Here is a 25,934-nt window from a genome sequence, read left to right on the forward strand (position 1 = left end):
GGCAGATTCATTTAGCTATTTTGAGAATTCCTGCAGTAGAGTCTACCCACCACACAAATTTCTTACTATGCAAGTGTTTCCTCATGAAGTATCCAATCCTTAGTCACTGTGGCTGTCACGTACACATCAGATTTAGAAAGGAGAATGGAAAATACCAGATTCCAGTTTTAGTCTTTTGAAGAAGACCTCATGGCTGTTTGGTTGATTCTTTGGATTATCTTGGATATAATTAATGATGCTTTTGGAACCCCAGAGCTCAGCAGTGCTACTACTGTTCCTTTCCATCCCTGCTGCACTGAGATGGCCATTTAGGACATCCCTTTGATAGCCTTCTATGATGGCATGACCGGCTGGGTAGACAAAGGGAGAGCGGTGGATGTTGTCTACCTTGACTTCAGCAAGGCTTTTGATACTGTTTCCCATAACATCCTCATAAGGAAGCTCACGAAGTATGGGTTGGATGAGTGGACAGTGAGGTGGATTCGGAACTGGCTGAATGACAGGGCCCAGAGAGTTCTGATCGGCGGGGCAGAGTCCAGTTGGAGGCCGGTAGCTAGCGGAGTTCCCCAGGGCTCGGTACTCGGCCCGGTCTTGTTCAACTTGTTCATCAATGACCTGGACGAGGGGATAGAGTGTACCCTCAGCAAGTTCACTGATGACACAAAACTGGGAGGAGTGGCTGATACGCCGGAAGGCTGTGCTGCCATTCACTCATGGCTGTTTGGTTGATTCTTTGGATTATCTTGGATATAATTAATGATGCTTTTGGAACCCCAGAGCTCAGCAGTGCTACTACTGTTCCTTTCCATCCCTGCTGCACTGAGATGGCCATTTAGGACATCCCTTTCCCAGCTAGTGGGGGGAAAAAAACCCAAACCTCTGTCACACAGTGTGTCACGTGGTCAATCTTTTTGGCTGTAGGCCTGCCAAAGAGAGCAATCAAGTTGAGTGCAAGAGAAATTCTATTAACTTCTTTTATGGGAAAAAATATTTTAAAATCTTCAGAAAGAACTTGCTGAGCCTCTTACGATTTCAAACAAAACATTTTATTCCAATGCTCTGCATTATTTCTAAAGTATTCTAGAGAAAATATGTACTGAATGCCAGAAATAAAATGTCTTGCTGAGACAGATTTAAAATAGCAAGTATTACGTGAAGGTGTATGCAAAACCAAAAATGGCCGAAGAGATTGATCAGAGCAGAAATGGAAGAGAATATCTATAGGATACAAACATTGATAAGAAAAAGTCTGGCAAATAAATTATTTGAAGTCTATTGCCTGGATCTTTCCAACAGCTTTTAAAATACTTTTTACCAAGTTAAACACAAGAAGGAATATGCAAGATATAAACCAGAAATATCAAACTTTGTTCATAAAGGCAATATCACAGAATTCTTTCAATAGACAAAAAATATACGCAATGATGGGAGATAAAACAGTTCAATAATATGTAAATATATCTGTCATCCATTAGTAACAGCAAACAGCTGTATTCGTTCAAAACCATACTGCAATCAGTCCAACGTACCACATCTTTCCAATGTCCTACTAGTTTCCATGGAAAAAATTCTGGTTTGTTTTAAGGTAAAAAGAGGTTTGAAATAAGTGATACATGTTTCTTTTAAAAGCACTTTTAAAATAAATGTTGATTTAGTCTCTCTTCTCTTTCTGAAAAAGAATATGATTGAAGCTTGGATTTTCTTTTCCACTGGCACACTAGTATCCGTGAAGTCTGTAGCATAAAAGTATGGTTTATCCATTAGAACTCGATTGTCTTAGCTGCTGCTGAGATACTAAATAAAGGCACTCAGGAATTTTTTTTCTCCCTTTAATTGTTATTCCAGTATCAGAAAGGTGACAGAACCCAGGGGTTGGGGGCTGCATCTCAACATAATGCATTTTGTGGGGGACTTTCAGACATGGCTAGAGTGTTCCACAGGCAGCTGTTTCTAGAGTGGGAAATTTTGCTGGTCTGCACACTTAAGAAGCTACCTTTATGTTTCTGGTTAACGCTGGGTGAGTCCAGATCACAGAAGATGAGGTCATAAATCATTATTTGCATGGTTTTCAGCAGTTTTGGTTTCAAAGTTTGCTGAAAATCAACCAAAAATGGAAGCATGCCCCTCCCCAAAATAAGCAGCTAAATTAATCTGTAATGCAACATTGTAGATTTTTCACTGCGCTAATAATGACAGCATCTTTTTTTTTTTTTTAATTAGACTATCTCACAGAGCTGGTGAATCTAGGCCCTTGTTTCTGTTCACTGAAGCAGCCTTCATTTATAATCAGGAATATGGAATCAAACTGAGTTTGAATTGGAGCATATTCATGGCATTTGCAATCCTACAATTTCCAGCTGTGGTAGCTAGCAGTTTGAAGGGCTCTGCCATTACATTTTTCTGAATACTACTAACCCACATTATAAAAGATCTGACTATTGTCTGTCCAATTTAATTACAGTTCCTCAGAGACTATAATTCCATTAAAAACAGTATAGATTTTACAAAATGAACCTTAAAATACCTACCTGAAGGCAAAGATTATTCACCCAATATTCTCCATTCTCATGGTAAGCCTTCCAAATAGATGAGTGAAAGGATCAATGGCAATCTTGTTAGCAGTCCTACAGAGCCAGTCTTTACAGCTGGCTGAGAAAGAGGTCTGATCCTGCTGTCAAAACTAGGCACTTGGGCCACACAAGTGTTAACAGGCAAGCTGATGCAGAGAAGCTCCTATCCTGAGTCCTGATGTCTGCAGGGGGTGTAGAAAGCCAGGCCCCGGTTCATTTGTTTGTGGTGTATGGATGAACTGAGCACAGCCAAGCTGGATCTTGGTCTGGCCCCATCTAGCAGCAGGTATGGCAGAAGAATGCTTTAGTGCTTCACTGGAGCAAAAGAGTGTGGGTTGAGCTTGGAATCTGAGCTTGGAATTCCTTAAGCACAGTGTGAAGAGTGTGTGTCTCAGCTACAGACAGGCTATGGCCAACCATGTAGTTTATGTAGTTGTACTGCAGATATTTCAAAAGTCAGGTAACAGATCTCACTGTGAGACGGAGAGATGTTCTTAAAACATGTTGGAGGAGCTAGTGGTTAGCCTTCAATTTGGTAACTAAAGGGCATAGAGTAACCTGAAGGCACGATCCACTCCCTTTGTCTAAGTGTAGATTTGAGGCAGCGCAACATAGCAAGTGCTGAAAGGAAAGCCACTCCAGCCCTGTAGGAGAGGGGTAGGTAGGGATAGCAGTAGTGGTGAGGAAGCAGCAGTTACAGGGTGTCCAAAGTAATAAATGTGCTCAGATTAAACAGTCCTGGAGTCAGGTAAAGAATGGATAATTGGGAGAAAATTTAGTATGATCTTAAGTTTCAGCTATCAAAAAATACAAACATCATTAACTTGACTGGGCAGACTTGGTCTTCAAAACAAATTCAAATGAAACCATCTCCTAAGTAGTTTTATCAAAAAGTGAGAGAGTGATAGTAAGGGAATTTTTGCAGCACACAAAGATGAATGCCAAATGTTTCTTACCTGTTATGAACGACCAAAAAATCAATGACGTTTGCCTTTTACTGCTATAAAGGCAATATGGAGAGGCTTCTTTTCCCACCTCACCTGACCAAACCAAGAACTGCAAACAAAAGAGTAGCTTGGTTTTAGGTCAGGATGGCAGAAGCAGAAGGAATCTGTTCCATTTTAGGCCTCGGTGGAAGTTTTAGAAAATTGTTATTAGAAAACCAGTTGAACCTTTTGACACATAGGCAGTTGGCATTTGAGAATGTCAACCTTTAATTTTTTTTAATCTCATTTTAATTATAAAACTTTATGTCCTTTTTTTAGTCATACAAGTACCCCCGAGTTTTATGCTTTGTCTCCTGCTTCCTTAGATCTTTTAGATGAGCGTATTATTTCATACTTGCTGAGTTTGTATGTACTAATTTTCCTATTTAGATAGACTGCTCACATCTACTTCCAGCATTATCATCAGAACAGTATCTTTTGACGTGCACTGATAAGAGTGTGAGACAAGACGTTCAAATGAGTGACTTGTCTAAAAGAAGACTGCTCTGAAGGTACTTTCAGACATCGCAAAGGATGAGCTAGGGAAAAAGGATATGGAGAATAAGTTGTCTTCTCACTCAATTCACTGTATGCACAACCACCCCTTGACCAGATGGTGGCTGTGGTACTCTGGGATGTTATAGCTCAGTTTGCTTGCATTCTTCCACAAGAATTTGGTTCTGCGTTGTCACGGCGGGAAGGTAGTCGTTGGCTGGGTCTTGAATGCTTGTAAGAATCTGACCTATCCCTCGGCTGATTCTCTGCCCGCAGGAGCCACTGCTGTTTTTGGCTGAGATTGTCTGACCTCTGTAGACTTGAGCCTGATGCTCACATATACCAAACTTGCTTAGTAGGATAAACACATCTCTTCGGAAAGCTTTGGTGAAAATAGCATAAAGAAATGGGTTGGCACAAGAATTGAGCGGGTAGAAGAGTACCAGCAAAATCTTGGAATTGGTGACAGTTATCAATGGTTTGTTCATAATGGCAGACAAAGCATGGAAAGAGATGGGAGCCATGCAGAGAAAGTCAGTGAAAATCAACACAGCCATCCGCTTGGCAATTTTGGTGTCTTTGTCCCCTGACTTGTATTGAGGGTTTCGCACAGTTACATAGATTTTTATGTAGCAGGCACAAATGATGATAAAAGCAATAATGTTACATATTAAAACGAAGACAACATAGGCTTCAGCTACCGGTGTTTCCGTGTCCATAGGCAAGCAGATGCTGACTTTGCTGTAGCTGCTGACGCCAACCAGTGGCAAAAGGGCAAGAAGAAAGCACGAGAGCCAACCTCCCAGCATGATAACCAAGGCATGCCGGAGGCGAATCTTTCGATCTGGGCGCATGGCAAAAGTGATGGCATACCAGCGCTCCAGGGTGATCACAGTCAGCGTGTATACAGAAAGTTCACTAGCAAAGACCGTGAAAAAGCCAGCTGTGTTGCAACCAGGCCCAGTCTGCCACTCTATAGCGTGGTTATAGTACTCTGACCTGGTGTAGAGGTCCACTGAAGCGATCAGGAGGAGGTATAAACCCATGCAAAAATCAGCAAAGGCCAAGTTACACATCAGAAAGCGTGGTACAGTCAGTTTATAATGGCTGGTGAGAAGGATGAAAAGGACAAAAATGTTACCTAGGATGGCCAACAGGTTCACAAACCACACCACAATCCTCAGAAACTGATAGCCCATTATATCCTCACAGGGATTAAACTCATCAGGCTCTGGAGTACATATTACATCTTCATTGTCTCCACAGATAGGATAGTCATAATGACTGTCAAAGGTCTGGATGTCTTCCATTTGAGGGTTCTTGAGCTCTTGGCCAAACCCAAGATTGCCTTCTCCATGCTCTTCCAAAAAAATGTAATAATGTGAATTTTCATGAAAGTTTGTGAACTTGGTGTTTTCGTCATAGACAGGGTCAGTGTGGTCTGTGTATTCTTCTGCATAATCTTTGTAAAATGGACCTCTGAGAGCTTTGGCCGATCTCTTGCGAAAGCTGTGACTGCCGCTCTGGTTACACGTCAGGTACTCCAGGATTCTGAAAGAGTAGAGGGGGAAATCACTGCTGGCATTTGCAGCCTGGCTGGGGTACAGTGAATAAATAAAGGTAACACCTCAAAAGCAAATCATCACCGTGAGTGAAAACATAGCTATAAGAATGTGATGACATGTATTTCTGGTAACAGAACATATAGTGAGCAATAAGCTTGAGTGTTTCTCAGCTTTTTTTTTAAACTGTATTTTTCCTTTCTCCGTTGCTATCGGCTATCCCCAGTAGTAATTTGGCTCGTTCAGCATCCATAATCCCCCTTCCTTCTTGGGATCTACATTCTTAGTAGGTAAAAAGACTTTTATCTGCTGTTTATGACCTCTTAGATTACACCCACAGTATTACTTTCCTTTTCATTTTTGCTCACAAATCAATTTCTCCCCAAACTACCATAATTTTAATTTCTGTTCTGTGTATTTTCTGTGGGTGCTTTACAGCTAACTAGCAGTGTAGTGGTTAGGTATCTTGTACCTCATGGTGCGATGCACCTGTATTTGTAGTCAAAAATTGTTCATATTTTTACTAAGAAAAAAATTGTAATTTGGCATCAAATTTTTTTATCACTGTGATCCACTGTCACATAACCCTTAGTATTTCTCATTTCCAGCTGTGTAGAATTTGAGACTGCATACAATTTGAGATTGCATATAAGTCAGTCTGAGAAGAAGTTTTCATCTCTATTAATAGACATGTAAGTAATTGTTTCTTTCAGTCATTGGGCTGGGTAGTAGATTGTGCTGGGTTCTTTCTGCACATTCTTCTTGTCCAGGTTTTGAATTTCTTCACTCCTCTGTTTTATTTCTGTCCTCACTTTCCCAATGAGACTCTCATTGTAATTGTGAATGTTATTTCTTTGCGAGTTTATTATTAAATAATTCATATGCTTATCATAGCATATTTTTAATATACTATGTATCCCAAACACAAATACTGCAGTACTGAAGGCTGGGGCTGTCTTCCTAAATCAGGGGCTGGCCTGGATAAGAATTCTGTAAACCTTACTAAATTTAGAAATGTACAATGGATTTGCATTCTGCAGTAAAATTCTGCTGCTAATCACAGTAAGTCATGCCCCCTTCACTCCTCCCCCCAGCAGATGAGTCTTTGTGTTGCATGAGGACATCCATAAAGGTATTTTTTACTTTATAAAAGCTGTCTGCACCTGTCCTGATGGAAGGCTGAAAGTCCTGCTAGTGGAACTTGAAATAATCTGTCTGCAAGGTTATTACAGAATAACTTATTTTGAGCTTTTCAGTTAGAAAACATATGAGACATGAGGCTATAACCCCTCCAAAATGTCCTTTTCCAGGCGTTACTACAGCACATTCTGTCTTATGGCACATTAAGCTTTTCTTTTTTTTCGCTTTAATTCTGGGCTGAACAAAAGGAGGAGCTGTTGCAAAAGGTCTTACGAACTGTTATATCAAAAGTTCTTTCTTTTGTCAGTTTGAAATTGTAATCTCTGTTTCAAAGAATGTCCTCTATACCTAGAAAAAATGGTCACAAAAGTGCTAATAGATGTAATTCTGTATTAATACCAAAACATTGACTTCACTTATATACTTCAAAATTGAATATAAGTTAGTGAAACTCACCCACTAGTTTTTTTCCAGTTCTTGAAAGCACAGCAGTGACTTGGATATGATAGGTCAGCCCGCATTAGCTGAAGAAATAGCTTTACAGCCGGTAATTTCTTTAAAGTCCATGTATTTTTGGCCATTAGTTCCTTAAGGGTTTCCAGTCCTTTGGCTGGAAGGTTAGCAATGGCTGTTCTGGAGACATCCCTAGGTAAAGGAAGAAAAAGACAAATGTCAGAATATCCATTAACTGGATCAGAATTTTTTCAGATTCTCACAGTAATTTAGGAGTTTCACAGAATTCGACAGCAAAAATAAGATCCAAAGGCCGTGGGGATTTCGTATCAATATGCTAGGTTCTGATACCATTCAAATTCAAGTAGGATACGAGTTCCTCCTGTGATTTTCTCTGTTTTGAAGCTCTTGTCTTTAATGTCTTATAGTGCAGAATATGAATGATAAATATCAGGACTTTTAAAAGTACACCTTTAAAGCCAAACAGATACAAATGCATATGCAAAACCAAAGTTTTAAAAATCCTTTAAAGAAATCACATCTTCCATTGGAAGAGCTTTTTCCTTTAGGCCTCTTTAGACACATTTTAATGTATTGGGCTACTTCAGTAGAAAACATTGTAATTACTAAAACAATATTCTTCATAAACTGAAATTAAAATCTTCTATCTCAGTCCATCCCAAAACTCTCAGAAAATTTAGTATTATGTTTGCTGCTTTCTGTTTCTCTGGTACTGAGTCCAACACAGCAGATAAGTTGCACGGTTCGTGGGGGGAGGTGGATTTCCTTTAGAACTGCCAGGTGAACGTCACCTGGTCCTGGTAGTGTTTTCCACTAATTTTTTGCTTTGTCCCAAAACCTCTTCTACTAATGCTTGAAGTCAAGATGTTTTCTCAGAGTTAAGCTCCATAAAGAAGTAAACCTGTTAGAAAGGTTACTAGAACACTGTTTGAGCACTTTCATCATGAACACCCTAATAATAAATAATTCAGCTTTTTTCTCTGCATTGTTTCCCAAGAGTGCTGTTCTTATCCCTCTAGAAGTCTCACCCACTGGCTGTTTTTTTGTACCTGAAAGAAAATTATTAGTACTTTCATGCTTTAAACAAATTGCTTCTAAAACACTTGGTTTTGTTCTGCTTTATTTTTTTCTTTTGATTTGCTTGTATTTGGCTTTAAAAGGAGTTAGAAATTACTTCCTCTTTCTGTAGGGGGGCTTTTTTACTTCTAATAGCTTCTTTGCTATCACACATATTTGAATATGTCACAACTGGTTGATTTCAACCACATAAACTTCTTTTTTGTTCTTTTGGAGTTGTTTTTGATAGCTAGTGTATGTTTCTACCAAGCCCTGGTTTGGCTCTTAGAAGAGGCTGAATGCTGCCTGCTATCATTTTATCTTTTAAAGCATCACAGAATAGTTGAGCTTCCAGATCATCCAGTTTGACCTCCCTGCTCAAAGCAGGGTCACCTAGAGCAGGTTCCTCAGAACTGTGTCCTGTTGACTTCTCAGTATTTCCAGGACTGGAGACTCCACAGCCTCTCTAGGCAATGTGTTCCAGCATTGTCCACCTCACGGTAAAAAAGCTTTTCCTTATGTAGAAATGGACTTTCCTGTATTTCAGTTTGTGCTTATTGCCTCTTGTTGTGTCACTGGGCACCACTGAGGAGACCCTGGCTCCATTTTCGCAGTTCCCTGTCCATCCCCCTGCCACCCCTCCAAGTACTGATACACATTAGTAAGATTCCCCTGACTCTTCTCCAGACTAACCATTTCAGCTCTCTCAGACTATCCTTGTATGACAGATGCTCCAGTCCTTTAATCAACTTAGTGGCTGGCTCCTTTTTGTTTTTCACTAATTTCCTTGTTTTATAGAGCTATCCTTCTGAAGCAAAACATCTTGGTAGACTAGATCTTGGACTAGATCTTACCAAGACAAGGCTGGCCTTTCAGCAACCCCCATGGGTCTCCATCAAGTACTCATGGTGGTGGCAGCCACTTGCAGGAAGGAAACATGGTCAAGTACTGTGTGATGGGAAGTGTTAAAGGTTTTTGGAAGGGAAGTGACACCTCAAAAACTCTCGGGAGTTCGTTGAGGGTGTTCTGGTACAAGCATATGGAGAAAGATGATCCTGTTTGTACAATGAATTGGGATTTCTGAAAACCCTTAACAAAATCAGATGTCAAGGGCTATTGAAGTAACTAAGCTGTTATGTGACAAGGGAAATGGCTCTCCTAAATTAATTCAAAAAATAAAAGAGTGAGGGAAAAGCCTGGGAATAGACAATAAGTTTTCATGCTGGAGGAAGAACGGAAAATGAACTGGTATCTGAATATACACATCATTGCAGCAGGGGCCCGCAGAGGCTAGGCTAGCACTGGTACTACTGAAATATTCATAAACAATTTGGAAGACAATGAGAGTAGCTGCAACAAAGCTTGTTTCTGGCACAAAATAATACAAGGTAGTGAAAGCTAAAGCTGATTGTGTAAAGAAACAGAAGGCTCCTGCAATACTAAGTGACTGAGCAGTAGAATAATTGACATGATTCAATAATGATGAATGCAAAGTGCATTTAGGAAAAGGCAATCTTAACTGTACATGGATGACAATGGGGTGTAATTTGCCTAGAGCTCTGGAAAGATCTTGGAGTCCTCTTTGCAAATGTCAGGTCAGTGCTACTCAGTAATGTTGAAGGGAAATAGAATGCTAAGAATTTTGAGGAAAGAAATAGAAAATAGAACAGAAAACCTTCACTTTGTAGGCTAATATGACTGCATCTTGAAAACCATACACAGTGCTATAAATACTATTGCAGTTTACAATAAGAGCATGGAAAGCTACAACAAGGAGGATTAAAACTATAAAATCATTAACATATGAAGTAATAAGGAGTAGATGAGGACTTTTCTCTTGGAAAAAGCTAGGACTTGGAAGCAGTAGGAGACTATAGATGCCATTCATAGTGTGAAAAAGCTTGTTCAGAATGATTATTCATTCTTGTGAGACGAGTTTGGGGGTACCTAAGAATGTGAGGCAGGAGACTTAAAAATGAGAAAAGGTGTAATCTTTTCACAAAATTGCAGCATTACATTGTGAAAGTCAGTGCCATGGTGCATTGTGCAGGCCAAATAACAAGGTAACAAGGAGGACAATATCCCTTTTTGGTTTGGTTTTATTCACAGTTGTGTCACGTTCCCATCAGAAATGACGCGGTTAGGAGGAACATCCTGGGGGATGAGGGCTTGTGCCTTGGAAGCAGCCACAGAGAGGAGCCTCTCCAGAGCCCTGGGTGTGCAGGGGAGGGAGCTGCAGCTCCCGGAATGCTGCGAGCTGAAGGGAGCAGCCAGCCCAGGTCTCAGGTGGTGGAAACAACCTCCCAGGGAGCAGAGGGGAACACACAAAGTCTGCAGCATCTCAGAGAGTATTATCAAGTGATGTTTGTTCAGTGAGAAGAAAGGGCTTGGAAGAACTTGTTCTAAGAGTACATAATTTCTGTTCTATCTTACCAAATCCTTTGAAGTCTTTTATGTATGTGTATATGGGTGTGTGCTTAAGCAGTTAGGTATTGTGGTTTTTATTTTCAAAAACTCTGCTTGTTTTAAACTGGGGGGGCTTGGTGAGAAGACACAGGCACAGCTGCCTTGAAGTTCTAATTGACTCAGGATTAACCTCATTACAGGGCTAACAGGAGCTCAGATGGTTGGTCCCATCCATGGGCCATATTAAGCACAATGGCTCAGAAGTTTGGAGGTTTCCAAAATCCCCAGTTTGGGAAGTCCCTAAACTGATGGTGTGGTGTCTGCCACCAGAGACCTCTCTGTACTGCTGCTATTGCAAATGGAAAAGCCTCCCGTGAGCCTGGTGATAATTTGTCTCCCAAGGGAAGATAAATTCTTAGTTTCCCTACCTGGGCCCACACTTCTGTTAGCAACAAAGTGTGTGTCAGCTGGCCAGGGGAAGTGTAGGATCGACAGGGACTTTCTACCTTACAAATCCAGTCCTGAAGATTATCTATTCAGATTCACAACCTACTTCAAGCAGCATAGCAGCTGCCTTGAAACTAGAAAGCACAGGATTGAAAGGTTTTAAGTAATAATTACTAATCTTCAGAGCAATGTGAGTCTGAGCAGTTGGAGTTTGACAGAGTGTAGTATTTGTGTCTGCATTCATACAGAAAACGCATTTTCCTAAAAGATTTCTTTTTTCCATGTCATTGTACAATCAGTCTTGATTTTGGGCTGCTAAGAAAAATGGGAACTGCTGGTGTTCATGTCAGCCTCATTAATATCTTCTAATATTGGTAACTAGGATGTTAATTAAACATAGCAGTGTTTACATTGCACAAAAGAGTGTTGTTGCTGCTGCTAAGCTATAGCCGGCTCACTTAAAGAAACACAAGAGACGGGGCAAGAGTCTGATAGACTTATCAAGAGGATCTGTCTCAAATTGAAGTGGCTATAAAAGACGTTGCTCAAAGACTTCCTTGTGCCCAGTGGCAGGAACAGAACAGAGCCTCCTGAGGTAAGACCCTTTCCCAGACTGGAAAATGTCTTGTGCAACAGTTAGCGATGTTTTGGATTTGGTTGGTATGTTTTGCAAAAGCTAATTGAACAATAAGCCTGATTATATTTTTGCTGTACTCTGATGAACTTGTGCTCTAGGCAGCAGCTCTTGTTGATGCATTTAGTAAATCAGGTCCACTGAGTCGTTGAATCCTAGTCAAGACTTCATTTTCAGGTGAAGAACAGTGTACTGTCATCATACCGTTAAAATAATTTTCTAAAGGGAGCGATCTATATGTACATCCACATACATGTGAATATACAGCTGTGACAGAGGAATCGGAATTATTGCCCTCTGTTCTCCTCTATTCAGTGATCACACTCCCTGCTTTCTCTGCTATTGTAAACTAATTTTTTAAAAAAATTACCTAACCTTTTAATACCTACTTAAATACCACCTACCATAAAGTGGTCTGGGAGCATGGCCAAACTTACACAACATACACATAGTGAGGCACAATTCTTTGTAGTTAAATCTTTCTCATTTGTTTTCTTTAAAGCCAAAATGGAAGAAAATTACCCCATTAGGGTGGATCCAAGGTCAGTACTTCAACCTTTAAGTTGATGTTGCTGCTGAAATCCTGATCAGAAAAAAACTCTAGTAAATGATAGATCAGTGGGGCAGACGTTCCATCAACTGTAAATTCTTATCTCACTTCAAGTGCATAAAGAGAACTCCAGAGACCACAAGTTCTGCCAGCTTGGTGGGGAGGCAAGACAGAGTCTTTTTTTTATGCTCCATAAAATATTCCTTTTTTTTTCTTTTTTTTTTTTGCATACTGCTCCCACTGTAAGCAATGCCATTCATTGCCCCGGAAAAAGGAATGTTTATGTTCTGGCAATTGTTTTACATAGAGTTAATTTTCAGTATTTTAAGTGGAACTTTCTTTTTGAGGAAGATCCAATGTCCACAAATTCCCATGCCAGTTAGCAACAGCTGGATGCCTGCACCAAAAATGACTTAACAAATTATTTATTAAAATAAGCCAAGTCGTTTACACTGCCCAAGTGGGATATGGAAGGGCTGTATTGGTCAGACTTCTCAGGCTATTATGCAAGTTAATAAATTTCTGGTCTCTCTCTAATTAGCTCATTAATATTGGTCTTGATAGTATAGTGGGGGGTGTGCAATAAAGCACCAATTGCAAGCATATTTCTGTCTCCCATGGGAAATGTTACTGGCCATTGAGATGACACAACAATAAATAGTAGGGTTCCACTCAATTTTCATTAATTTTGACTTCAGCCTTCTTAAGGCAGTGCATATGTGGGACTTTCAGAAACTGTTTTGTTCCTGTTAAAATAGTTCTAGTTCCTGAAGGTCAGCTAAAAGATTTGTTCAGGTGGAAGGATTCTGCTCTATATTGTTGCTGGAAGGTATCTCACTTTATAACAAACAGTTCCTACATCACATATGTGGAGTAATTCCTGGTTATCCATGGGTAACAGAAGTCACTGAAGCTGCTATTAAAATTACATAGAAATTAATTAAAAATTCATAATAGGTTGCACTGTTCTGTACTGCTTTTGGCTGGCATAGAGTTAAATTTCTTCATAGTAGCTTGTATGGGGCTATGTTTTGGATTTGTGGATGTAAACAGTGTTGATAACACAGGGATGTTTTTGTTACTGCTGAGCAGGGCTTACACAGAGCCAAGGCCTTTTCTGCTTCTCACCCCACCCCACCAGCAAGGAGGCTGGGGGTGCACAAGGAGTTGGGAGGGGACACAGCTGGGACAGCTGACCCCAACTGACCAAAGGGATATCCACACCATATGATGTCATGCTCAGCAATAAAAACTGAGTGGAAGTTTGCCAGGGCTGCCATTGCTTGGGGACTGGACATTGGTCAGTTGGTGGTGAGCAATTGTTTTTGTTGCATCACTTCTTTTTCTTGGGTTTGGTTTGGTTTTTTTTTTCTCCCTCTCTGTTGTTTCCCCCCCCCCCCCCATCCTTTTTAAAATTATTAAACTGTCTTTATCTCAACCCATGAGTTTTCTCACTTTTACTGTCCCAATTCTCTCCCCCATCCCACTGGAGGGGGAGAGCAAGTGGCTGTGTGGAGCTGAGCTACAGGCCAGGGTTAAACCATGACACCTTCCTAAAATCTTTAGTTTAGGACTAGAAAATCAAGGGATTATGATGTGAAATAATCCAACTTTTTTTAATTACTGTTGATATGCTGTTGCTTACATGCCATTTTATGCCTTCTGCCTTTGAGAAGCAACACCTCTCTCTGTAACGTCACTATAGTACCACATCTCTCTCTAATTATAAATCCTACTATGACTCTTGTTAGCCATGTCATTCTAATGGGAGATGGATAACCGGCTGTTTAGACTGCAAACGTAAAACATGTCCTGAGATCAAGGATCACTGGCAGCTGGGCTAGCAAAATAATTCTAGAAGATCAGAAAAATTTCAAGTCATTTGAGAAATCTAACTTGAAAACACATAGTGAGGAGGAAGTTCTTTAGTTACATATGCATGAACTAGGGAGTCCCCTCTAGCCCCTAAACCAAGAGATTTCATGTAGCTCACACACCTCAAAGCTAGCCCTTGCAGAGTGAACATACCTGGTAACATTACTGTAGCATAGGATTGCCCTGTGACCCTTTGCAGCATGTCATTACTTGTCCACCTGTCTAGCATAACAACACTGGTGCTTCAAATACCCACAGTAATTCCAAGAGTCAAAAATCTGTGCTTCTGCAAGCTCTCACCTCCCTTAGGCTTAAGATCCCAAGTGTTTTGTCTTCTGCCATCCCTAGGAAGGAGCTTAGCCCATCGTGCCACCTGTAGCCCCAGAGGGAATATGTGCAGTGAGCCATACAAGACCCCAAACATAACAGGAGAGCGCACCTTGCTTTGAGACTGTATTTATTGTGACAAATTAGTATCAAAATGGAAATATTGTGTCCACGTAAAGTTATGTCAACTGAAAACTGTCTTTCTGACCAGGTACAAAATGAGAAAGGCCTTCTCTGATGCCATGTGCAATATTAAGAAAAAGACCTCATCAGCCAAATACCAATGGAAAAAAAAAAAAGGGTTACTCAGCACCAACACCACCTCTGTCACGGTAGGGCTACAATGACCATCTCAGTCAGGGGTGGGTGGCCTGAGCCCTCCTGAAGGCAGCAGCAGTGGGAATGAAGACAATCCACCCAGCAGGGAGAAGGAGGAGTGATGGCTCTTTCTGAGGAACAGCCCCCACAAAGGCTCTCCAAGCAGGAGGTTTAACAGCCCCTTTGTGAGCTTTTTCAGGTTTCCCTCCTGATCTGTTGCCTTCTGCTTCCAGAACACTTTCTTTTGCTCTGCCTAGACGGCCAGTTCTCCTCCTGATGGTGGACCAGGACCTTGATTGTGCTTTTCTTATCCAGAATATGTAACTTCTAAGACATGGTGAGAAACCACTACCTTCTCACTGCTGTCTCAGGATCTGGCCACAAAAAAAAAAAAAAGAGTAAGCATGTTAGTCCTTGACAGTGTCTTGAGGGACACAGTGCAGTGCGTTACTGCCTTTACCTGTTCTTCTCATACAGACCTGCATCCCAAGGACTTTGCAACTTCAAATGGAGAGGCCTGAGCTAGTTTCCTCCCTTTGCAGACCCTCTGGGGAGAAGCGCTGGGTGGGATGGCTCACCAGCTGGCAGCCAGACTGGAGATGAGAAGGTTGTGACATGGTGTTATCCCTACTGACCTATGTAGTCCTGCAGCAGCTTTCTGCCTCTGCAAAAGGGGATTGGGAGGGGAATGAAAGCAGTGAGTCACAGGGAAGAGCTGGCCCATATGTCCTTGTGAGGATGACTGCATTGGTGCTTCTCAACTCATTTTTTTTCCGAGCTGCTCCAAAATGGGGTAGCTGGTGCCACTGGGAAAGTGAGGAAGACTTTAGGAAACAGACAAGTATCAGCCTAGTGTGCCAGGAGTGGTTTGGCATGATTTGCTGTTGGAATGACTGATTATTATGGACTGCCCCTCCAATGTGCAATTATTTAAGGTATCTATCTGCTTCAGAAGTATGACTCCATGGATGGTCTGTGCTTCTCTCTCCCCTCAGGATGGTGAAAGGAAAACCTGATATTCCCCAGGACTGGTCTTGGACCCTGTTTCCAAGGTTTCTACTAATAACTCCAGTGGACCTTGTGATAGAGAGCGATGTGGAAGAATGATGTGGCCCTGAAAGGTGGGATCTCAGTCAGATCTTCTTCACCCCACAGGACAAAATAATTCAGATGACTGAAGCAGAAGACAGGCTATTCACACCCAGGCCTTGCAGTGCTTCTGACTTGAGATGCGTAGGACAGAGAGAACCAGAGATTTGATGATGACCTTCCCGTCAGAGGTCTGTTGCAGCTTTGCACAGCAGGGACACAACTCTTCTTAGCATAAAGTGGTTACGAGCAATGCAACTTCTACTGTAGATTGCTGTGACGCTGGTAGCCAGCCTGATTTTCTGGAGTTGGAAAGATTCTGAGAGAAAAATAATGTCACTACTAGGATTCCTTCTGTGAACAATACGCTGTTATTCTGATATAAATACGCTGTTTTCCTGAAGAGCAGAAAGTAAACTGTTTCTTACATGGAGTGAGCACTGCCGGCACCATCTGGTTTTGCAGCGGAGGAGGGAATCCCACTTTCAGCACTTCAGTTCTCCCCGTGATCAGTCCTCTGCACTACATTACTTGCTAGATGATTTGAGTCAGGGAATATGATTCTTCTTAAAGTTCTTAACCTACTTGAAGTTTTTTGTTTCATTTTGTATTGCAATTCCTAATTTTAGTGAAGAGTTCGTTTAAAATTATTTTTTCATCTCTGTTTCGATTTCCTTTACATGTGTGCTACTAGAGTCCTTAGGGAGGACTACAAAACCAGACTGGAAGCCATATTATATCAGAAATAATTTCTGTTTAAAATTATTTTTTCATCTCTGTTTCAATTTCCTTTACATGTGTGCTACTAGAGTCCTTAGTTTGTATTACATTATACTACAATTGTATAGTCATAAAACAGATTGTAGTACAGAATCTTTCTGAAGAAAAACTGGTATGAACAGTATTTGTAACTTAAGATGCAAGCATTTCTTAAATCAGTTCCCTAAAGCACAGCTTTTGTGGCTGATAGTCTTTTGGTAAACATGCCATTCCCATCCCTGCTGCTCTGCTGCTAATAATGGTTGGAAAGAAAGCGCAACCTAAAATAGTATTATTTTTAAAGCTTTCTCTACTTTATTTTCTCCTACTCACAGTAGAGTTGGTCCACTGTGCACTCCCAGGAACGCATCGTCATTGATAACTTTCAGGTATTTGTTCTTGTGCAGATAGCTGCAGAAACAAACAAAACACAGTGATTTGGAAATGGTTATCCATGTTAAAAAGCAGCTCTTCAGTTTACTTGCCTAAATAGATTTACAAAAGCAATATGTATAAAGGCCATCCCATCCCAACAACATATTGAAACATAATCAGTTATTTCATTTTCTGTGTAGCCAAGGAATAAAATACTGAATTAGCTGAGCAATGAAAAGAGACTGAAGATTAGGTTGCAATATATACATATGTACATATATATATGTGTGTGTGTGTGTGTGTGTGTGTCTTCCCTAATGGGCATAATGCTTTCCCTAAGCCAGCAGTTAAACCCTAGGTGGTGTTTTTACCTAGTTCAGTCAACTTCTGTCACAACGTTTACAAGAGAAACAGCTTGCAGGCATCAAACCTAGTCATGCTTTTTAGCTTAATTTAGATGAAATTGAAATCTTGTGATGAGATTAGGAATCATTTACCAAATGTAGTCCCTGGAGGAGGATGGAGGAGCATCGAGCTCCCTTGGCTGAGGGGCACTACATAAGCAAGGAGACAAACCAGTCCAAACATTTTGGTTTTGTACTATGCTGCAAAAAGACTTTTGAGAGAAGTTTGAACCAAGGCAGCAAAGGGGATGGTACAGCTGCAGGATTGCACTGCAGGTTAGAAACGCAATGCAACCCATTGAGGAGGGGAACATAGGAAATCGATGAGGGAAGTTGTCAAGGGGAATGTACGTTCCCCTTGAGGAAACGATGGCAAAATGATCAAGGCTATAAAGGCCCTGAAGGACCACGGTGCCTAGGCAGAAGAGACTCATAGCACCTGTGACTATCCCATTTATAAATTTTATCAATTTTCTGTATAGTGGAAAAGTTCTAATCACCCCAGTAGCAAACCACAAATGAAAGTATGAGACTGCAGTCTAGGAGCAACAACAGGATCCACAGACTGCAATGTTCTAGGTAGCTCATATCCGGCAGAGGTAGGAAGAGGAACTCATAGTGACCTAAGTATGACAACAGTGGGTAATCCAGGCCCAACAGCTACAAGCCTCAGGATTGCTTGACATTTCACCAACAAGGGCACAGGGCTGGTGGAGCCTTGTAATGCAAGAATAAAGAAAAAGATGATGACTGCAGATGATGACCATAAAGCATTGCTCAAGAGAAGATGATGTGCTCCTCAGTCCAATTAAAGGACAGAAACTTTGCAAGGCTTGCAGACAGACTGCCTTATGGAAGTCACGTTTTCACAGGGTGGATAAAAGCAGAGAAAATTCCCAATGGTGAGATCAGCAGCAAAAGACAGAAATAGGAGAAAACCAACACTATTGCCGCAGTGAAGCCAGGTGACATTGCTCAGAATTTAAACATAATTACCTTAAAAAGAGGAATTTCGTAAAATTTCAGAGTGCAGTTGGCACAGAAATGGTAAGATGCCCAGACCTATTAAAGAAATGAAATTAAATGAAAGGAGAAAGAATTTGATACTACTGATGTGGGCAGTAATACCTCAAGCAGAGAGGGATGTTTGGTACTGTAACTACTATAAACATTTTAAAGCTAGCTAGGAAGGCAAAAAATACAACAGAAAGATTGTTACAACGGATTTCAGAGGGTGTCTATGAAGTTGCTGTGAGCTGTGCCCATTGTGTCAGTTAGTGGCAAAGATACAAAGGCCAAACCTTTCCTAATTGTAAGTTCTGTAACAAAACCACCATTTGAGATGGTGGCTGTAGAGGTAATTGAATTGATTCAGAAAAGTGCAGAAGGGCACTATTTTATCTTTGTGCTGGGAGAGTCTTTCAAATTCAGATAGCTGAACTGGGGTTTAGCTGTAAAAATAATAAAGTCAGAGCAATTGTTTCTTGGTGTGAAAAAAACCAAGTAAAGATTCTAATCCTGTCCTGGTTGAAGTCATTGGCAAATTTTCCATAACATTCACTGGATATAAGCTTATATTGATCACCATAGTGAGAAATGAGAAGTAAATGTACTTCAGCTGGGTTACACAACACAAAGTCTTCGGGAGCCAAGCCAGAGTAGTGCTTCTGGCATGTTATTCACTGGACATGACCCATGCCTAAAGCCTTGTTTCTTACAGAGGAAAATGGCTTATTTCACCTTCTCAGCTATTGTTGTTTGAAAGAAACTTTCATGCTTTAGAAGTATACGGCATCCTAGTATCACTTGACATTGGTGTTTTCTGAGAACTGACTTTCATATTCTGTAAATGACTACCTAGTCACTTTTGTTGTGAGCTTTTGCTTCAGTTTGTAAATCCCTTGATGACTTTGTCTGAAAATCTAATAATCGAAAAATTAAAACCAGAGAAAGAGCTAAGAGTTAATCCAAGATTTCAACATCTAGGTTGTAGTTTTGAAGGACATAAAAACCTGCCTGACCTAATAAAACCTGTCTGCTTTAGTAACTAAGACATTATTATACAACCAGATAATTGCTTGTCCAATTTTGAAATATTTTCCCCTGATATTTGAACACCATAGTGAGCGATAAACCTGAAATATAATAGTTTACATACGTGATAAAAAGCTTCAAACTTACAAATAGTCAGCTAGAGACTTTTGAGAAGTTCGTAACCATTTATTACCAAGGAGGGGCTGCAGCGTTAGCTGCCAGTTTTCACATGGATGAGTCAGGCCCATTAGAATGTATGATTTCCTGATGCTAATTGATTTCAGTTGTTTAAGCCCTTTTATTTTGATAGGTACCACTTTTAAATGAAAAGAGTAGGACTGGTAAATATTAATTTGACAAAGAAAGTTTATGTATAGCCAGTATAGCTCCTTGTGAGAATGCCTTTAATCCTGTTGTTACTGATAGATAAATGGTATAGAATGTCATTTAAATACACTGTAGAAAAGAAAACCACAACAGCGGTACCCATGTGTCTAAACAAATGTCGGCAGTCTTAGAAATCACAGGGGTGAAGTGGAGTATATATCTTTAGTGGGGACACTAGAATTAGAGTAATTTTGGAAAGTTGGCAGAATGCAATCAGATAGACATGAACACGACAGTGCAAAGTTTGCAGGAAATCTGGAGTAGTAAACGCTGAATCTGGAGTAGGAAATGCTGATGATTTCATAGTGCTAGAAGTAAAAGAAGGCTTTTAAATCAGATCAGATCAGTAAATTAACTATGCCAGTGACTAATACAGAGTCTTTATGGACTCAAGATCCAGGGGTAAGTGGGAAAAATATTGCATTAAGTCTCAGCCCCACCAGAAAAATAACATGACTGCAGTATGGTGAGCAGGATCTGCTCAGAACATGAAGCAGCAACAGGGCATTTTAACTGCTATGTAAAACAGGACAATGTCGTATCAGAGCATGACTGGGATACCGAGTATTCAGGCATCATCAATGCATGCTTTATAAAGCAAGAGGTTAGAGAGTCCACATGAGGAAAAGCAACTTTTGATTTCAGCTTGCGTGGCACCACTCTGTTTCAAAACATTACAGCCTAATTTAGCTACATGCTAAAGTCTGTTTTATAAGAGCAACCACCAGATACTCATATTCAGCAACTCTCTGGGACCAAAAAAGCTGAAGAGTACACCACAGCTATAGTCTCCAAAAAGGACAAATACATATATATGAGAAGATATCCTTAAAGATAAACAAAAATATAAACATTAAATTATTGAGGGCATTCTGGGAGGAGCTCTTTAGGGACACCATTTTGGAGATACAGAGCAAATGTGATGAGATGGCAAAAGAAAAACAAAATCCTGAATATTCAAAATATTAAAAATCTTCAGCTGCCATGAAAAACTGAAAAATACTGAAAGGCCTGAAGATATTTTTAAAAATATTTTCTTTTTACCAAAAGTGTATTTTCTTCTGGGGGTAAAGCATATGAATGAAAAATGCTGACCTGCTTCTTCAACTAACTAACACATAGTTCCACATACCTTTCTTTTTTCAGTGTAGTATATTCCTATTTCTCTTCTTCCATAGTCATAGTATCGTTTAAGTTGGAAAAGACCTTTAAGATCATCAAGTCCAACCATTAACCTAACTCTGCCATAAGTCCAAGGTAATTTCATGCCATTCCCCATATTGTAGCTGAACACACCTTTCTCAATTTTTTTTTTTTAAACTGGATTATTTCACTGATAAGATTTTACTGCAATCCCACAATCAATTTTATCAGCACGGGGAGTGATAGAATAAGAATGAACAGAGAGATTAGGGAGGAAGGGAGCTTTTGCAAAATTCTCTTCCAAATGATCACTTAGTTAAAAACCAAGGGAAGTTACCAAAGTTCCTAGTTGGAATACCTCACCGGCTTGTGGAATGATGTGTTATTTGATAGTATCTGCTTGCTTTATTTCAGCTTCTGATTTTAAAATAAGGCAGCAGAGCTTAACAAACAAGGAGAAAAACAATATGTTTGCCACACATTTAAGTATCACCACTATAGTCTTAAATGGGCTCTGGACATGTAACATGTTAATGTATCTATGCATCCTGTTGGATTATGAAATTAAGGTTAAAGAAAGGCAAAAGACGTGCACTGGTAAATGAGCAGTATTAAGGACTGTTCGTATATTTTTTCTACACCGTTGTTTATCTTGACTCTGAGCTAAGCCAAGCATTATAAGTGATCCCTGAGAATGTATACCAAAGTAAATATATATTTTTATAATTAGATTTTGAGCTTACACACCTTCCATTTCAGTAATTTAGACAGCTCTGTAAAAAGCTCATCACAAATATATTTTGCCATTCACTGGAAATACATTTTAAGAAAAATCTTCTTTCCTCACCAATTTCCTTACAGAAATAAATATTGGTGCAGGAGCACCACTTTGCAGAAGTCCTCAGGAGCAATTCAGTTCATGGACCCTAATGATGTGTTGGAATGAGGGATTCAAGTTTCAGATGAAGGCTGTTAGTAGAAGTGTCATTTGGCCCCTCATTCCTGGTTCTTTACTTCCCTGCCTTTATAAAACATATACAGCGATACTGTGATTTGCTATAAAACACAGATCCTTGTTGGATGAGAAGATTTATTAGGTAGTGCCTTCATTCAGCATGAAAATGGAAACCATTTATGCACGGTTCCACACCTATATCTGCATTGATTGTTTTGACCTCCTTGAATTACACACATACTGCGTGGTGGAAGGTAGAGTCCCAAAATGTCATCTGATTTATGGATGGAACATGGAGTCTTTGAATGACTTGTCAAAAATGAATTATGGTTTTTGACTATTTTCCTTTTTTACTTGTTTTCCTCCTTGAGGTCATCATTCTAAATCCATTGATATTTCTTTCCCTCACTCTTTTTCTCTTAGTTTCTTTTTGCTCCTAGTTTCATCAAGTCCAAAGTACCTTGGATCAGACCCAGAGGAAAACAGGTACTTTCTTCACTGTACAGTGGTGCATAAACAGGAGTTCAAATTAGAAATGTCAGAATACAGAAAATGAAATATTTGCCTGTTGCATTAACTTAATGCTGCTCCTAGAAACAACAGATCTCCTAGCTTGCACTTAGCAAAATTATACCTTATCTTGGCATATGGTAACGAAACTACTTCAGAAAATTAGTTTAGAAATTTCACTGTCATTTATCAAACAGATAAAGGCTTTACCACTGATGTTCAGCTCCCTAGCTTGCCTTATAATTCTGGAGTAGTGCTTTGCTCCAAGTAAATATCATATGATTTAATTAAGAGAAAACTGTTTGTTGTAATAAACCTTTTTTACTGCTGGTAGATAAGGCCCTGGTTTTAGGTTTTTTTGTTTGTTTGTTTGTTTGTTTTGGTTTTTTTTTTTAATTTGCTTAACTAGTGCATCATAGGCAGTCGCTGGAAAGATTCACTTAGAAACATAGACTATCTCAAGCTGGAAGGAACCTGTAAGGGTTATCCAGTCCAACTCCCTGCTCCTCACAGGACTACCTAACACTAAATCGTATGACTAAGAGCATCATCCAGACACTCCTTGAACTCTGACAGACTTGGTGCTGTGATCAATTCCCTGGGAACTTGTTCTGGTGACTGACCACCCTCTCAGTGAAGAGCCTTTTCCTAATGACCATTCTGAACTTCCCCTGAGCAGCTTCATTCCATTCCCTTGTGTCCTGTCACTGGTCACCAGAGAGAGGAGATCAGTACCTCCCCCTCCACTGCACCACTTAAGGAAGTTGTAGAATGTGATGGGGTCGCCCCTCAGCCTTCTCTTCTCCAAGTTGAACAAATCAAGTGACCTCAGCCACTCCTCGTAAGTCTTGCTCTCACAAGACCTTTCACCATGTTGGTCGCCCTCCTCTGGACACACTCTAATAGTTTGATGTTCTCCTCATATTGAGGAACCCAAAATTACACACAGTACTCAAGATGGGGCCGCACCAGTGCAGTGCAGAGTGGGAGAATCACCTCCCTTGACTGGCCAGCTATGCTGTGCTTGGTGCACCCCAGGACACAGTTGGCCCTTCTGGCTGCCAGAGCACACTGTTGACTCATATTGAACTTGCCATTAAGCCAACCCCCCAGATCTCTTTCTGCGGGACTGCTCTCCAGCCGCTCATCCCCTAGTTAGTATGTAAAACCAGGATTACCCTGTCCCAGGTGGAGAGTCTGGCACTTGCTTTTGTTAAATTTCATATGGCTGGTGATTGCCCAGCTCTCTAGTCAATCCAGATCGCTCTGTAAGGCCCTCTAGCCTTGAACCCATAAAGAAAACTGAAATACCCTTAAAGAATACTAATTACAAACTTTTTCTGAAAGTAAGCAAGCAGTATCTGCAGAACCTAGTATGAGTTTTTTGCTTCTCTACTCCCCCCAGACCAATAAAGCAGATTTTTAGGACTCCAGAACTTCTGAAACTACAGTTTCACTTGATTCTTTAATAACAAGGAAAATTCCAAAGAAGCAATAGCACTTGCACACTATCAGAGAAGCAAAAAAGAAAAAATCCTACAAAATCATCTCCAACCTGTGTTTCATCAAAATGTAAGAAATGGAAGAGCCAACACAGTTCATATATTGGCTAAAGCTTAGAAAGGTTTTAAATATTGCATATACAGCTTAGAGGGATTTAGTCAAGACACCGGGTTAATTGTGCCATATTTTAAATCTTTTGATTTCTGTGGGCACTAGTACAAACACTATGTCATCATGAAAAACTTCCTTTCTCTAATGAAAGTTCAAAGTAAATGTGAGTAAAATAAGACCTATCCTAGATATTTAGTTTAACGTAAACCTTTTCAAAATTTAAGAAATCTAGTTAGCTGTTAAGGAAAAAAGGCAGTTTGGAAAGATTAAGACCATGTGAAGGATGCTTTTGTAGAATTCTTGAAATCTATTGATCTAAAATAAAGTACTGAAAATAATCATATCTATCCTCATGTGTCTCTGGTTAATTTAAGAGCTCATGATGAAGAAATCTCTTTACTCATAAGATTGCTAGCCAGACTCTTCAGTCAAGCCTCTGCAGGACCAGAGTAAGCTCTGCCAAAGTGAATAGAGCCTCTGGAATTGAGATTTGTTCTGTGTAAATGGCTGAGGCAGATAAGTTGGGGTATGGTGTAAAAAGGATAGTCACTTGCTAAGTTTAGTTTTAAATTAGTTTTCCAGAAACTATAGTAAGAAGGTGAAGGGAAAAGTGAAATGGTTGCTTCACGCTTTTGAGATGCCCATCTCACTTCTAGTACAAGTGACTGGTTCCCCTGAATTGCTTCCAACACTATCTTTTCTACAGGTAAGAGATTTCTGTGAAAGGGCTGCTACCATTATCAGTGCTACACTTACTAAAATAAACTGTCTTGTAAGTAAAACACCATAATTGTCTTCCAAATTGTCTTAAAATGTTACTGATCAAAAGAAATTTTATTGTAGCTTCAAACCAGAACAAAATTCACACTGGAATTACCTGCCACGATTTTATTTCTGAGCTATAAATATACATACCAAATGAAAGCACTCTGCAAAAGACATTAAGAGCCCATATTTTTATTGCTGGCTGAAATTAATATCCTCTCTTTGTTCCTTAAAAATAATTAGAATAAGATATGTATTTGAGAGCTTCCAACAAGTATAGAGCATTTATTATATATATTTTTTCCTGAAAGAAGAGAATGATCTGCTACTTACATAGCATCCAGATTTGTCCCATTAAAAGCATGGCCTTGGATGCTGGTAAAACCATTATTGTAGAGCTTGCTGCAAGCAAAAAAAAAAAAAAAAAGAAGAAAAGTGTGTTTTGGGTTTCTTCAATACCTGAATATCTAACATCTTATGTATCATTATTCTTGGCAACAGCACATTTATGGATGGGTTAATTTTAATCTCTTGAAGAAACAGCATCTATAGTGCAAGGTCAAACAAATGCCCAGCAGCATTCTTGAGTGTAGCCGAATCAAGAATATGATGTGGCAGGCATGCCATCTTTTACTTCTTTTTACAGCAAAGACAGAACTAGACTAAAACACTTTGCTATAACTTTCCCACCCTCACACTGAAAACAAGGAAACAAAATTTGGCTAGGACTGATTAAGGAAGGCTCTAAAGGAACTAATAAGTAGCAAAATAGGTATGATTTTACTACCAGGCCTGCCTGAATTTTTAGAATTCATTCATTTGCTCCCTTAGAGCAAAAGGATTTTTTTCAGAATTTCTTTACAATTTATTCTTTTGCATTCTAGTGCTCTTCCCCCTAGTTCAGTTCATAACTCATTACAGTCTTTTTCACTCCACTCAGCCCTTTCTTGTGGCTCACATTGAGTATGACTTGCAGAACTGAACTTTATTTAACAATTTTCCTTCAAATACGAGTTTTGTGACATTTGCCACCCATTAGTTTTCATGGTATGTGCCACT

At 39.9% G+C, this 25,934-nt stretch overlaps 1 protein-coding gene across 3 annotated transcripts in view; it reads right to left on the reverse strand.

Moving 5' to 3' along the window:
* Window positions 1-4,194: 4,194 nt before the first annotated feature.
* The window catches only part of TSHR (thyroid stimulating hormone receptor), a 62,533-nt gene continuing 40,793 nt past the window's right edge, over window positions 4,195-25,934 (reverse strand). For all 3 annotated transcript variants that reach the window (XM_009646635.2, XM_009646634.2, XM_009646633.2), the window contains 4 exons: window positions 25,209-25,277; window positions 17,022-17,099; window positions 7,210-7,398; window positions 4,195-5,602 (listed from right to left, as the gene is read on the reverse strand). In XM_009646635.2, coding sequence (XP_009644930.1) covers window positions 4,195-5,602; window positions 7,210-7,398; window positions 17,022-17,099; window positions 25,209-25,277 — 1,744 coding nt within the window. The remainder of the gene's footprint in view (window positions 5,603-7,209; window positions 7,399-17,021; window positions 17,100-25,208; window positions 25,278-25,934) is intronic.

Source organism: Egretta garzetta, unplaced genomic scaffold (genome assembly GCF_000687185.1).
Source record: "Egretta garzetta isolate BGI_Z169 unplaced genomic scaffold, ASM68718v1 scaffold79, whole genome shotgun sequence".
NCBI lineage: Eukaryota > Metazoa > Chordata > Aves > Pelecaniformes > Ardeidae > Egretta > Egretta garzetta.